At 49.6% G+C, this 13,420-nt stretch overlaps 8 protein-coding genes across 8 annotated transcripts; 6 read left to right on the top strand and 2 right to left on the bottom strand.

Annotated features, from left to right (window-relative positions):
- Positions 1 to 124: 124 nt before the first annotated feature.
- On the top strand, positions 125 to 883 carry JID1 (Jid1p; the record flags this gene model as incomplete). The annotated part of the gene is made up of 1 exon (XM_076681945.1): positions 125 to 883. One exon carries the CDS (start codon positions 125 to 127, stop codon positions 881 to 883), a length of 759 nt encoding a protein of 252 aa, XP_076543902.1.
- Positions 884 to 1,051: 168 nt separating this feature from the next.
- ARO7 (chorismate mutase ARO7) lies at positions 1,052 to 1,825 on the top strand (the record flags this gene model as incomplete). The annotated part of the gene is made up of 1 exon (XM_076681944.1): positions 1,052 to 1,825. The coding sequence occupies one exon, from the start codon at positions 1,052 to 1,054 to the stop codon at positions 1,823 to 1,825; it is 774 nt and encodes a 257-aa protein (XP_076543901.1).
- Positions 1,826 to 2,213: 388 nt separating this feature from the next.
- TRVA0_001S06370 (BNR repeat-containing protein) lies at positions 2,214 to 3,464 on the top strand (the record flags this gene model as incomplete). Its single annotated transcript, XM_076681943.1, has 1 exon — positions 2,214 to 3,464. One exon carries the CDS (start codon positions 2,214 to 2,216, stop codon positions 3,462 to 3,464), a length of 1,251 nt encoding a protein of 416 aa, XP_076543900.1.
- Positions 3,465 to 4,180: 716 nt separating this feature from the next.
- Positions 4,181 to 5,746, top strand: HXT13 (hexose transporter Hxt13p; the record flags this gene model as incomplete). The annotated part of the gene is made up of 1 exon (XM_076681942.1): positions 4,181 to 5,746. The coding sequence occupies one exon, from the start codon at positions 4,181 to 4,183 to the stop codon at positions 5,744 to 5,746; it is 1,566 nt and encodes a 521-aa protein (XP_076543899.1).
- Positions 5,747 to 6,276: 530 nt separating this feature from the next.
- YMC1 (organic acid transporter) lies at positions 6,277 to 7,218 on the bottom strand (the record flags this gene model as incomplete). The annotated part of the gene is made up of 1 exon (XM_076681941.1): positions 6,277 to 7,218. The coding sequence occupies one exon, from the start codon at positions 7,216 to 7,218 to the stop codon at positions 6,277 to 6,279; it is 942 nt and encodes a 313-aa protein (XP_076543898.1).
- Positions 7,219 to 8,069: 851 nt separating this feature from the next.
- VID24 (glucose-induced degradation complex subunit VID24) lies at positions 8,070 to 8,867 on the top strand (the record flags this gene model as incomplete). Its single annotated transcript, XM_076681940.1, has 1 exon — positions 8,070 to 8,867. One exon carries the CDS (start codon positions 8,070 to 8,072, stop codon positions 8,865 to 8,867), a length of 798 nt encoding a protein of 265 aa, XP_076543897.1.
- A 406-nt stretch (positions 8,868 to 9,273) lies between these two features.
- Positions 9,274 to 10,950, bottom strand: DLD1 (D-lactate dehydrogenase [cytochrome] 1, mitochondrial; the record flags this gene model as incomplete). Its single annotated transcript, XM_076681939.1, has 1 exon — positions 9,274 to 10,950. The coding sequence occupies one exon, from the start codon at positions 10,948 to 10,950 to the stop codon at positions 9,274 to 9,276; it is 1,677 nt and encodes a 558-aa protein (XP_076543896.1).
- Positions 10,951 to 11,715: 765 nt separating this feature from the next.
- On the top strand, positions 11,716 to 12,582 carry ERG25 (sterol desaturase family protein; the record flags this gene model as incomplete). The annotated part of the gene is made up of 1 exon (XM_076681938.1): positions 11,716 to 12,582. One exon carries the CDS (start codon positions 11,716 to 11,718, stop codon positions 12,580 to 12,582), a length of 867 nt encoding a protein of 288 aa, XP_076543895.1.
- Positions 12,583 to 13,420: the final 838 nt, after the last annotated feature.

The raw sequence follows: 13,420 nt of genomic DNA, 5'->3' as shown, positions 1-13,420 counted from the left end.
GCGGTTCGCAAGTGCTATACAAGCAAGCACGCGGCCACGTAATAGAGTAACGACCCACCTATTGCGTATTTTTTAATTTTGACCGTTCTCTGGCCTTTCCTGATAAGCCCGTAGGAAAGAAACGATGTTGGTACAGGGACTCAAAAAGAGCACATTCGCCACAGGATGCCTTTGGGCTAGGCAGATCCACAGTGGTGAGGTGTCTAAATGGCCCACAGCAAAGGACCCTTCACCATTTGATATCTTTGGCATCCCCAGAGGCGGAGCAATTGACCCCAGCGAACTCAAGCGGACATATCTCCAATTGGCCAAATTGTACCACCCCGACTCGTCTTCGCAAATCGCCATTACGCGCAAGGAGCAGACTGATAGGTTCAAGAAGATCGTGGCGGCGTATGGCATTCTCCGCGATCCGATTAAACGCCGAGCGTTTGAAACTCACACCACAACCCACCAATGGCCGCCACGGTACCCGCATACGTACTATCAGAACAGGCACGCGTATTACAACGAGCAGTACGACTTTTACGGGTATGATACAAAAGCGGAGTCGCGGAAATACGACAAGGAGTTCCAGGAACAGCTCAACCAAAATCGGTACAAAATGTCGGTGCTGGTGGGGCTCGTGGCTCTCTTCTTGGGCGCATTGCAGGTACAGGCCATTTTCAAGATGTCGGAGAAAAACCTTGACGAGTATCGCGAGCTGTCGTACCGCGCACGGCTCGACGAGCTTAACGCACAGAAGAATTACGGAATGGGAAGCATGCGGGACGAGCGTATTGCCCGGTTCTTGGCCACACGTGAGACGGGGTCCTACTATAATAAGTATGATGCGTCGCCCTCGACAGACCAGCTGGCTCTGCCTGCTCCAAAGAATGCCTGAATGTCGGGATTTTGTCGAAAATGTCGGAATGTCGGATATGGGGTTTGTGCTGAGATATACGCTTAAATCCGTGTAACTCACAGCACCGACGAGGCGGTCTTCTGTCCCCGAAGAGTCATTATTGTTTGCTTAATGACAGAGGTTGGCAAGCTGTCCTTCACTTACAGAATGGATTTCACGAAACCAGAGACGGTTCTGGAGCTGGCAAACATCCGGGAGAGCTTGATCCGGATGGAGGACACGATCGTGTTCAATCTCATTGAGCGGGCTCAGTTTTACAAGTCGGAGTCTGTATACGATCAATCGAAGCTCTCGATTGCTGGGTTTGATGGATCCTTCCTCGATTGGTTCTTGCTTCAGAACGAGAAGACCCAGAGTAAGATCCGACGATACGAGGCACCAGACGAGGTTCCGTTCTACCCCGACCAGCTGGAGAAGCCTATCCTCCCGTCGCTGAGCTACCCAAAGGTACTTGCTAGTTACCATAAGGAGATCAACGTCAATGACGAGATCAAGGAATACTACATCAAGAGCATTGTACCAAAGGTCGCGGCCAGTGAAGGCGAGCAGTCCGAGAACGTAGGCAGCTGTGCGGTGTGTGATATGGAGTGCCTCCAGTCGATCTCGCGACGAATTCACTTTGGCAAGTTCGTGGCCGAGTGCAAGTTCCAGAACGAGAAGGAGAAATACACGGCACTCATTAAGGCGCGAGATGCCGAGGGAATTGACAAGGCTATCACCAACATGGCTGTCGAAGAGAAGGTGCTGGAGCGAATCGGGAGCAAGACTGACACATACACTGGCCCGGTATTGCGGTGGAGCCAGAAGGTCCAGGGCAATCTCACCAAGGAGATCGTTACAGAGATTTACAAGAATTGCATCATTCCTTTGACGAAGAAGGTAGAGGTCGACTACTTGCTGAGACGACTGGAGGAGGACTAATTATTTTATTTTTCATGCTTTCTGATTTCCTGGATCTGATCATAGGTTACATTTGAGACCTTCTACCAGGTAATAGACTGTTAATATACTATAACTGAGCACTTTCCTAGGCATAGCACTACGTAGAGTTGAGAATAATTGAGTAGAAGTCAAATTGATTATTTACTTCCGGTCTCTGTATCTGATAGTAAAACTGGACATAGCCTGCTATGGGTGACTCTCTCCAATAATCAAGGGTGGAGGTTCGCGGTATTAAAATGCCCGAAAGCCCGTACCCCGTATCACCGTACCCCGTACGGCATGCACATAGCGGTTTTGAAGATCTGTGCAGCCCAGACTTAAGAAGCATATAAGGCTTCCTCCTTGCAATGAATTTCAAAGGCAAAAAATGATGAAAATATTCAGCGACCCAAGTGGCTGGCGGATCAATATAAACTCGTTCCAACAAGACGCAATTGTGACTTACAAGCGGTACCAATATGCCGCCGGTTACAACGCACAGAGACGGCTAGTCATGGGCAGAAGGCTCCTCGAAAGCCATGAATGGGACTTGTTCGAGTTTGATGACTACCTTCAGACTAGAAACGACGGTCACAATATCGTGAGCATTGGCGTCAGTGGAGACGGGGTCCTGCACATGAGCTGGGATCTGCACAACGATAAGATCAACTACCGATCTTCTCTTGGCGATATTGACTCTGCAGAGAAATTCGGCCAAAGCTTGTTTTCGCCTATCTCTCATGACCTCTCAGGGATCAGCCTCACCTGGGTCACCTACCCAAGGTTCGTCCGACTCCACAGTGGGGACATTTTACTGGAGCTCAGAATTGGCCGGTCCGGACTTGGAGATGACTATCTCTATCGCTACTCGTGCGAGACCAAGAAATGGGCACCTGTAGGCGATTATGATGGCATGTATTTGAAAGGAATTGGCTGTAATGCCTATATCAACGGCATCGACTCCTCTCCTAATGGTGAACTTCACGTCAGCTGGACGTATAGGGATTTCGTTGAAGACGGCACAGATACGTCAAAAGAGAGTACCGTTGCCGTTCAGGCAGGGCCCAATGGCCCTGAGAACAATCACGACCTTTACTACGCGTATTCTACAGACGAAGGGATTACGTGGTACAACACGTTCAACAAGAAGCTTGAGGTGCCCATCAAGCCTGGACTTGAAACTCGTGTGGTTGAGATTCCCAAGTTCTCTGGTATCATGAACCAGGAGGGCCAAGTGCTGGACCGGGACGGTTTTTTGCATGTTCTCAACAGAGAGGAAGGATTCTATTACCACTACTGGCGGCTTACACGAGGTGACTGGGCGAGGCGTAAATTGCCTTACCGTGCAATTGAGTTCGGGGAACGGGGACAATTATGTCTACACCCCACATCGCCTGACCTCATTGCGCTTTTGCCTGGAAATGATGGCTCTACGACTTTTATTATTCTAAGTTTCTCAGCGAAGGACAGTTATGAAGAATACAAGGTTGTATATGAGGCGGATGGGTTCGATGGAGAGCCGTTGTATGACAGATACAGACAAGATGGAATACTGTCCATTGTCCAGCGACAGAAGATTAGCGAGAGTGAAAGCTGGGTGTGCGTATTAGATTTCGACGAGAACTTTAACCTGTGCTAACTACTGAGCAATCAATTATGTTGGGTCATTTTCCTTCGTTTTGACATTTGTTTTATTATATTAGAAATCTGATGTAAATTGACCCCGTCCGCCTTTATTCGGACATATGCTGATTTATTTGGACTAGTGCCCCTCCCCCCCCCCCCAATTGCATTAGGTAGAGAAAGCACGAATCCCCCGTAAAGTAGTCAGTTGATTAAAACTCCACAGAGCAGAACCCTAGAAGATTTGGGGGAACCCTAAGCAACGGACTTCAATCAAGATCACAAGTAATACGTACCGGTCCAAATATAACACCGAAGTTCACGTATAAACACAGGCCCACCCTCAGCTAGTTCACCCGCTGGATGGCTAGACCCTGATTAATGGCCCAATTGAAAAATTTGATGATTACGGGCTCACATGTCGCCCGCAGCTGCTAGGGGTAGATGTACATCTTCGTCGGAGTGGGGTCGCGATATGCGGTTCGGCGACCGGCTATTTTAAAATGCCTGACCCCCGGAGATCAAAACACAGGAGAAATAGGATATATACGAGGCACCCGTAAGATCATCCACTCAGGCACGAGTGGGCTCATGTGGGGAACGTTCTCCAGATCTCGCTTTCTGGGGTAATTCCATGCCGAACGGTGTTGAAATGCGACGGCGTAATAGGCGCAGACATGCGTATATAAGTCGTATTGTGCAGCCGGAACATTTCACCAGACCATATTCGCCATGAGATTGACTCTCTTTGATCGCAAGAAACTGAAGAAGCTCGGCGCAGGAGCAGACGTCGAAGATGAGCGGGCCTATCCTATTGTCAAGACGACATGGTGGTGGAAGGACCCAGGGCTTCTGAGACTGAACCTACAGTTAATCTGGCCGATGTTTTCGCAGTTTGTCGAAGGATACGACGGCAGTTTGACTAACAACCTTCAGGCGTTGAATGTATGGGAACAGTTTTTTGACCACCCCCAAGGATCGACGCTAGGGCTCATCAATTCAATTTTCTTCGTTGGTTCCATGATCGCGCCGTTCTTCATGCCTTATGTGTCTGATAAGTTTGGCAGAAGGATGTGCATCCAACTTGGCTGCGTGTTGAGTATTCTTGGAGCAGCTCTGTTGACTGGCGCTAATGGCCGATCTATGTACATCACCGGGCGATTTTTCCTGGGTATGGGGAACACCTTTATCAGCATTGGCCCTGTGTTGGTTGCTGAGCTGGCGTATCCTCACCACCGATCGGTATGTACAGCTCTGTCTAATGCTGGCTACTCTGCGGGGTCAATTATCGCTGCCTGGGTGTGCTTCGGGACTCTGAACATCAATAACAACTGGGCATGGAGGATCCCTGCGTTGATCCAGATCCCATTTTCAGTGGTGCAGATGATCGGCTTGTATTTTATGCCTGAATCGCCTCGATGGTACGTCGCAACTGACCAGCCGGAAAAGGCATTGGATATTCTGGTCAAGTACCACGGCAATGGCGACCGCAACGATCCAGTTGTCGACATTGAGTTCGAGGAGATTGTTCAGACACTAGCTTTGGAGAAGACGAGCAACAATGTCAGCCTCAAGAGTGTGTTCCGTACCCGGGGCAATTGGTGGCGGCTGTTCTGCCTCACCTGGGCCGGCATGTGCTACCAATTGTCAGGCAATGGACTGGTCAGCTACTACCTCAATTCCATGCTGACGACTGCCGGAATTACCTCTCAGACCATTAAAGTGTTGATTTCGGCCACTTCGCAGATATTTTCGTTTATCTGTTCGGTTGTGTTCTCCTTCCTACCTGGAAAGGTCGGTCGACGGCGGCTTATCCTCATTTCTTTGGCACTGATGTGGATTGACTTTGCTGTGCTCACTGCGACGGTAGCCGTGTTCAACCACAATGGGTCCAAGTCGGCGTCCTATGCCAACATTGCGTTCATTTACCTGTACAGCGGCGTGCACAACCTTGGTTTCGTGGGTGCTATTATGGTGTTCCTGACGGAAATATTGCCGTACAATCTGCGATCAACAGGCATTTCGTACTTTGGCTTCATCAAGTCCGCTTCCAGCACTATTAATACGTATGTGAACCCGGTGGGCATGGCGGCAATCGGATGGAAGTACTATTTTGTCTATGTCGGGTGGATTGCGGTTGAATGGGTGGTCGTTTATGTCACATTCCCGGAGACCAAGGGTCTTGCTCTTGAAGAGGTTGCCATCATTTTTGACGGTGAGGATGCGGTCGTGACTGCGCACCAGCAGCGAGAGGCGCTTGAAAAAGTTGCCGACGAAGAGTTTATTGAGCGTGCTTAGCTTTTGTTTCTGCTTTTTCCTATACTTTTGTTTCTGCTTTATTCTACGTATTATTATATTACTTTGTTTCTACGTATTGATAAATCGCTAACTGCGAACGTTCAATCAGCAGGAACGTACAAATCCCGATATTTAACTCTTTGGATCAATTGTTAAAATTAATTGGAGTATTGTCTTATTGGGGGACCAGTCCACCAAACCCCCTGTAGCTCGGCTACGCCGAGAAAGCATAGAGCAACTGGGTACAGTCATTCGACGAATTATACAGTCAACCTCAAATCGTACTACAGTACGGTACTTTGCTCAATTGCAATTCTACCAGTTCTCCGCGTAGCGGAGCCCCAGGGGGGTTTGGGGGGACTGGTCCCCCCATTAGCACTAGCAGTGGATTGTATTCGAGGGCCTGCCCTCGAGCTCCCGGAGCTGGGGGGCAGCCCCCAGACCCCCGTAGATATAAAACCCATAAAACATAGCATTAAGAAGCAGTCTAAAACAAATTTTTTCAAGTCATTAAAAGGAAAGTAAAGTTTTTAACCAAGGGATCGTCGAGCCAGCTCAAAGGCGTAGAAAGTGCATGCATTGACTGGAGCAGCTCGCAACAGAGTCGGCATGAAGCCTCGGAAGAAGCCGCCAACACCAGCAGTTCGCATAATTTGTCGCGCACAGTCAATGGCGCCCCGGTACTGCTGCTCGCCAGCCCTCAACTTGTCAGTCTGGAGTCGCGACTTGACGACATCAACCGGATAAATAGCACCCCACATGGCGTAACCAGCACCGGCACCGTAGAGACACAATCGCCAGCCGGGGATCTCCGTCCGCGCAATCTTGTTTCGCTCCGTGTCCTTCTGGACAAGAGCCTCGAAAGTAAGGAAGTAAAGACCCATGCCAATCGCCTCTCGGAACAAGGTCGGGGTCAAAGCCCGGAAGACACCCGGGACGCCAGAGCCTTGGTACATCTGCTTAACACAGTCAATTGGACCATTGTAGAGTAGTGGGCCCGAAGTCTGGGTTTGGAGCCGAATTCGGATATGCTCAATCGGAGAAGCCAGGAAACCGTTGGCGAGACCGGCCGCTGCACCCGACAGGAAGAACTGGGTCGGATTGAGCGACGTGTCCTTGAGCCCGGCCGCCTCGTTCTGAGCGAGGAAAGTCCGCTTCATGAACTCGTTGGTGCCAAACTGGATGGAAACACAGGCACCAACACCAATGAGAGGCGTCAGGGTACCCTTGTAGAACCCGGCTGGGCCCTCGTTCTTGAGAAGTCTCTTGACGACATCGATAGCACCGTTATAGGTGCCCTCGGGAGCGCTCTGCAGCCGCACTTTGGTGGTATCAAAGGGCTGACCACTGAGCACCTGGGCGATACCGCCACAGGTACCGGCGAGAACGTCTTTGTAAGCCTCGCTCTTGGTGACCGGGGTCTCGGTGACCTTCTCGATGGTCACCGCTACTGGCTCTTTCTCCTGGTACATGCTGGCCAATAAATAATAAAATAAATAATCAGGGGACCTCTATCCGTCTATGACAAAAGTGAAAAATAAAAAATCCGCTGGTCCACACGGGGCTGGAGCCTCCTCTATATATGCGAATGCCGTCGACCTGGGTTGCCTTGAGGGTTACCGTCGAAACTCTGATCTCCTCTCCTTTTTTACTCAGTGAAAAATTGCCAATCTACACCGGTCTCACCCGCCGCGAGATCGGAGCTGACCTCCCCATGGCAAGTGTGGGGGAAAAACATTAGCCGCCGGGCAACTACGACTTTGGCAACTCGTTGCCCGGCTGCTTCCTGCCTAAGCCGGGGGACCTCCGTCGTCCTTTTTTTACATTATTTTTCGTTCTATGCTGCGATATTGGTACGAAGATCCGAATATTCAGAAGATCCGCATATTAGCTATCTATTAGGTACTTAGCAAGGAATCGCTCGCGATTGCTATGGTGCGGTGAAATAACCACAATATAGGGTAAATTAACGGATAAAATTAAATGGGCTAAAATAACACATCAATATAACGTAAATTAACTTTCACCAGATTAAGATGAAATAAACAATAATATAAAATAAATTAACGAAATCTCGCTTGCGCAGGCAGAGGGGGAGGAGGGACTTATAAGCGTTAATAGGCTGGGCGGTGGCTCATTCCCAGAAACCCTGCAATCCGGAGGGTTAGATGATGAGATAAAACAGCTGCTTCTTTCTATAACGTTACCAGTTGTTTTCGTAACCAGCTGTTGAACCGATAAAGGCTGACCCCAGAGAGAGATATATATATACCCCCGTAGTGTAAACCCAAAACTCAAGGGGGTTAAATGAGTAGAGATAATAATGCCTAGCACTGATATCCCTCCTGTGAGCGCGCCCGTAAAGTTAAAGGGCAAGTCGGCTGCACCAGGGGACGAGCCGCAGCAAACTGAGGGCTCCACCAGCAGCGACAACAGCCAAACTCGGCTATACGGTGACGAAACGACCACCACCCAAATAGATGAAGAGACTGCACTTGTGAACACAGCACAGGGATCGTTTATGGATCCGCCCATGCGCGTGACATACCCCAAGTACGCCATGCCGTCCTTTCTTGCTCCCGGAAGCATGTTCATTGGCTCGCAGCAGTCGGGCCAGTCCACCTACGAGGTGCGTGTGCAAATTAAGAGCGTAGACATGGAGAATGCGTTTATGTGCGGGTACTTGTGGATCGAAGGGCTGACCGAAGACAACCCGACGATTACGACGTACTTTTATGGTGAAATGATCAGCGAGAAAAACTCGTTCTTCACAAAGCAGGCGGACTGGGGCGCTTCGGCTAAGACGGACATTTCGCACTGGTCGCGGTTCCAGCCGTGGCGCATGATCTCAAACGAGGCGAAAGAGCCCAATTATGTGCACAAGAACTTTGAGCAGCAGGACCATATTTTCATGCGGTGGAAGGAGCGGTTTTTGATTCCTGACCATCGCGTGAGGGATATCAATGGGGCTTCCTATGCCGGATTTTACTATATATGTTTCGATCAGGTCAATGGGTCCATAAGTGGGTTTTATTATCACAAGCGATCTGACAACTTCCAGCAATTGGAGCTGACCCATGTGCCTGATTCTGGTTGTTCCGAGACTTTCGAGTTCCGATAACCACTCTATATTCTGTCCCCCCACCGACAGATACGCTAACGGGCTTCTGGTGTACTATTTTCACTCGTTATGGGCTTGGGCCGCCGACAGCTCTGCGATAGAGTCTGTTCAAATCCACCCCAGCCTCTCACTACTGTTTTTATATGACTTGGGATACTCGCCGAACTGCCAATAGATCTACGACAGAATCCGTTCGTTTTGTGACAGCCTAACAGTTTAGATAGTACTTTAGTTACTACTGTTCTGTCTACGGATATGGGTATATATGGGGATCTCAAAGGTAGTCTACAGGTCCCGCTAGTATGTTATTATAAGTCCAGATAATATTTATGTTGTTAACTGGCTAATGGTACGTATGGTTGGGTCCTGGATGATACTGTCTAATGATAGCCATGTCATATGGTGGTTAATGATAGTGGTGCTTGGGGTCCATGACTATGACCTTGCCCGGGTTCAAGATCTGCTTCGGGTCCAGCGCAAGCTTGAGCTGGCGCATGGTGTCAATAGCAGTGGTCCCCAGCTCCTCCTCAAGGTACTTGATCTTCCCCGCGCCGATACCATGCTCGCCAGTGACAGTACCGTCCGCGCTAATGGCTCGCTTGATCATCCGCTCAACAACCGCCTCGACAGTCTCTCGCTGCTCAGGAGAGTACATAATAAACGCATGGAAGTTGCCGTCCAGAACATGCCCAACTATAGACCCCACGAGACCCGACCCTTCAATATCCGCCTTGGTCTCGGCCACCACATCCGGCAAATGCGACACGGGCACAGCAACATCGGTCGTCCATGCGTTGTAGCCCTTAGGAGCGACCTCAATTGTAGACCACAGTGCATTCTTTCGCGCCGACCATAGCGAAGTCCGCTCGCTCTCATCTCGCGCAAACTCAAAGGTCAACGACCCGTGTCGCTTCGCTACCTCCTGGCAGTGCGCAATCTGGTCCTTGACTGCGACATCAGTGCCAATAAACTTGAAGAAGAGCGTAGGAGCAACATCGTACTTCCTTTCAGCAATACCAGCCTTGTTGACGATATCCATCTGGTTATCATCCAGCAGCTCGACAGCCCCTACAGTCAGGCCGTGCTGGACAATCTCAGCTACCGTATCGGCTGCCTGGCGGACGCTTGAGAAGGTCACCACTCCAACAGCCTCATTCGCTGGGATTGGATTGAGCTTAAGTGTCGCCTCAGTGACAACTCCAAGGGTTCCCTCGCTACCAACAAAGAGACCAGTGAGGTTGTACCCGGCCGAGGACTTTCGCGGTCGCCGTCGAGTCTTGACGACAGTTCCGTCGGCCAGAACTACAGTCAAATTGACCACATTCTCTCTCATAGTTCCGTACCGCCCTGCGTTGGTACCCGAGCAGGAGGTGCCAATCATACCGCCAATTTCTGCCCCTGGTCCAGGGTCTGGAGCAAAGAAAAGGCCGTATGGCTCGAGATAGTCATTGAGAGCCTCCCAGCCCATACCAGGCTGTACTACGATATCAAGATCGCTCTGATTCAGCTGAAGAACCTGGTCCATCCGGGCAAAATCAAGACACACCCCGCCATAGGATGGCGTGAAGTGGCCCTCGAGCGAGGTTCCACCGGAGAATGGCGTCACTGGGACGCCGTATTTATGAGCCACCTTCATGATTTCTGAGACCTGCTCCGTTGAGGATGGGAACACGACGACCCCTGGGCGCTCTTCTGGCTTCGCGTGGTGGGTGTTCCAGAACGTATCAGAGTGGTCGTCGAGAGTCGACTTGGCTCTGGTCACGTTATCCTTGCCCACGATCTTCTCAATCTCGCCAAATGCCTGTTCCTGGGCCTCAATTGAAGCGTATTTGGGTCCAGTCAGCCGGTCAGCTGTCGTGGTCGACAGCTGAGGGTCAACTGGCTCGGGCTTGCCCTTGGTCAGAGTTAAATATCCAGCGGCCGCCGCAGCTCCAGCCGCGAAAAGTGCCGCGGATCTGACCACGTTACCATTTCCGCTTCTCCCGTTTCCCCCGTTCCCCTCGTTTTGGGCTGTGGAGTATAGTCTTCTCGAGACAGGCTGTGCTCGAGGGAACGATGGGATCCGTCTCACTCTTCTCCACATGACCTTATTGACCTTATTGACCTTATTGACCTTATTAATCTTATAGTTCTTATTCTAATATGGTAATAGCACTACCTGGGTATCTAAATGCACCTAGTGATATTGAAAACTGTCTTCTACGGAGGAAAAGGAAGCCAGATAAGTGAATCCCTTTTTATTGGAGATCAAATTACCGCGTATATAGTACCGCCAATGCAGACAGAGACGACCGTTAATACCGGAGGTGCATAATTGCCCGATTGGGTCTTATCCGTTATCACGTGACCCGCCGAAAATGCCGGGAGCCAAAATCCAACCTCATTAGGGCTATATACGGGTCCTAGAGTGTAGCATTAGGGCTACGTACGATGTCTACTGAACCTCTGATATATGGCATGGGAGCAGCATTGACAATTGCTATGCACAGCCCCAGGGGAAAGGGGTCATTTATGTTACCCGGCAAAGCTGTTCCCCCAATTGCCGGGAATACGACAAATGCGATACTCGTGCGGCTAAAACATCAGCCCATCCTGCCATTGCACTCTCCCCCTTCGCTAAGCGATTTAAACGAGAGCGGATAGCATGGCTTAGGAAAGTGGCTCTAGTTATAAGCGGCAAAAAAAATCGGACGATAATACGAGCAAAAATCTGTTATGCTTACGAATAACGGGAGGGCTAGACACCTTTATAGTAATTTACTTGAATAATATAAATAAACGGTCGAGGAAGCATATCCTCTGGCCAGTCTTCTCTAGTTCCCTTCCATTGACCGAATTAGAATCAAAAATGGCGAATGCTACCATAGGAAATGTCGACTCTCTGCTGGCGGGAGTGGACTTTGAAAAGCTCAACTTTGTAGAACAGTACTGGGCCCGGTGGTTCCAGTATATGAATAACGATCTCATTGCTACCGGCGTGCTGCTCCTGGCTTTCCACGAGGCTGTCTACTTTGGGCGTTCACTGCCATGGGCCATAATTGACTACATTCCGTACTTCCGCAAGTACAAGATTCAAGACACCAAGATTCCTACTACTGCAGAATACTGGCAGTGTTTGAAGGAGGTACTTATTTCGCATGTCCTCATTGAAGCAGTGCCCATTTTCGGCTTCTATCCAATGTGCGAGCTGTTCAACATCAGCATTGGCGTACCATTCCCCAAATGGACTACGATTGCCTGGCACCTGGCGATATTCTTCGTCCTCGAAGACACCTGGCACTACTGGGGCCACCGAGCGCTGCATTCCAAGCTGCTTTACAAGCGAGTCCACAAGATGCACCACAAGTACGCAGCACCATTTGGCCTGACTGCTGAGTACGCGCACCCTGTGGAGGTTGCGTTCACCGGTTTAGGTACGGTCGGCAGCCCATTGCTTGTCTCCTATCTGTTTGGCGAAATGCATCTCTTTACTGTCTTGCTGTGGATCATGATGCGACTCCTGCAGGCGGTTGACTCGCATAGCGGGTACGACTTCCCGTGGTCTCTGCGGCACTTCCTGCCATTCTGGGCTGGCGCTGACCACCACGACGACCATCACAAGTACTTTACGGGTAACTATGCTTCGTCGTTCAGATGGTGGGACTACCTACTTGATAGTGAGACCAAGGCTACCGCTACTCGACGAGGCGAGAATAGGATCAAGAAGAACCAGTAAAGTGCTAGAAAGGCTACTGACGATATGCTATCTCTATCGAGATAGTCAGGGGGTCCGTGCATGAGCCGCATAAAAGCCGCACAAGAGCTGCACAATAGTTGCTTGAGTGCATATTATTTAACGTACTAATCAGAACTACAATACTTAATGCATTACCATATATTTTTGGCTTCTATTTCTAAAACTGCTGCCGAGAATAGGAGGATAAGTACCTTCTATGTTCCCGGATTAATTCTCTCAACTAGGCACCAGAGCCGATAATAGACGCTTATCACTAAGCTAAGAAGTCACTGCCCCAGGCCCCATAGTAGAATGAGAGTCGCTTTGGCACCGAAGAATTCATCTGTTCAAAAAAATCTAGCTAAGGTTTTCCAAATCTTTTGTACTGTCTTGGGTTTCCAGTTAAAGCGATGAGTACAGTGGTACTATCTCGGATTATTTAGGGCCTAGTTTTTCCGAAGACCGGCAGGCTATGCCGAAACCTTCTCAGATACAATTCCTTATCTAAGAGAACAGCCCATAAACTGAAGCGGGCCGAATAGATGTAAATGTAACAACCTATTCGGATGAGCTTCGGATAATTCCCTCTCGTTACTGTAGTACTGGTATCATCAAAGGTACGTGCTATGGAATGGCGTGAGTATTACCCCTATAATCGCTCAGCTCAATTGTCCTTCATCTAGTACTGTCAAGGCGAATGAAATACCTAGTATTGCTAGATCGATTCCACTTCAAAGAAAAAACAAATTTAAAAGAGCATGGCATGAAATAGATCGATTGAAGTCGTTATTGGCAGTGCCATCGTATTCTAAGGCAGAATAACCATAGTTGGGTGCGG

This window comes from Trichomonascus vanleenenianus (assembly GCF_965637985.1).
Source record: "Trichomonascus vanleenenianus strain CLIB 3782 genome assembly, contig: TRVA0_001S, whole genome shotgun sequence".
In the NCBI taxonomy this organism is placed as follows: Eukaryota; Fungi; Ascomycota; class Dipodascomycetes; order Dipodascales; family Trichomonascaceae; genus Blastobotrys; species Blastobotrys vanleenenianus.
The sequence above is the reverse complement of the archived record's forward strand: the minus strand, read 5'-3'. Positions and strand labels throughout refer to the sequence as shown.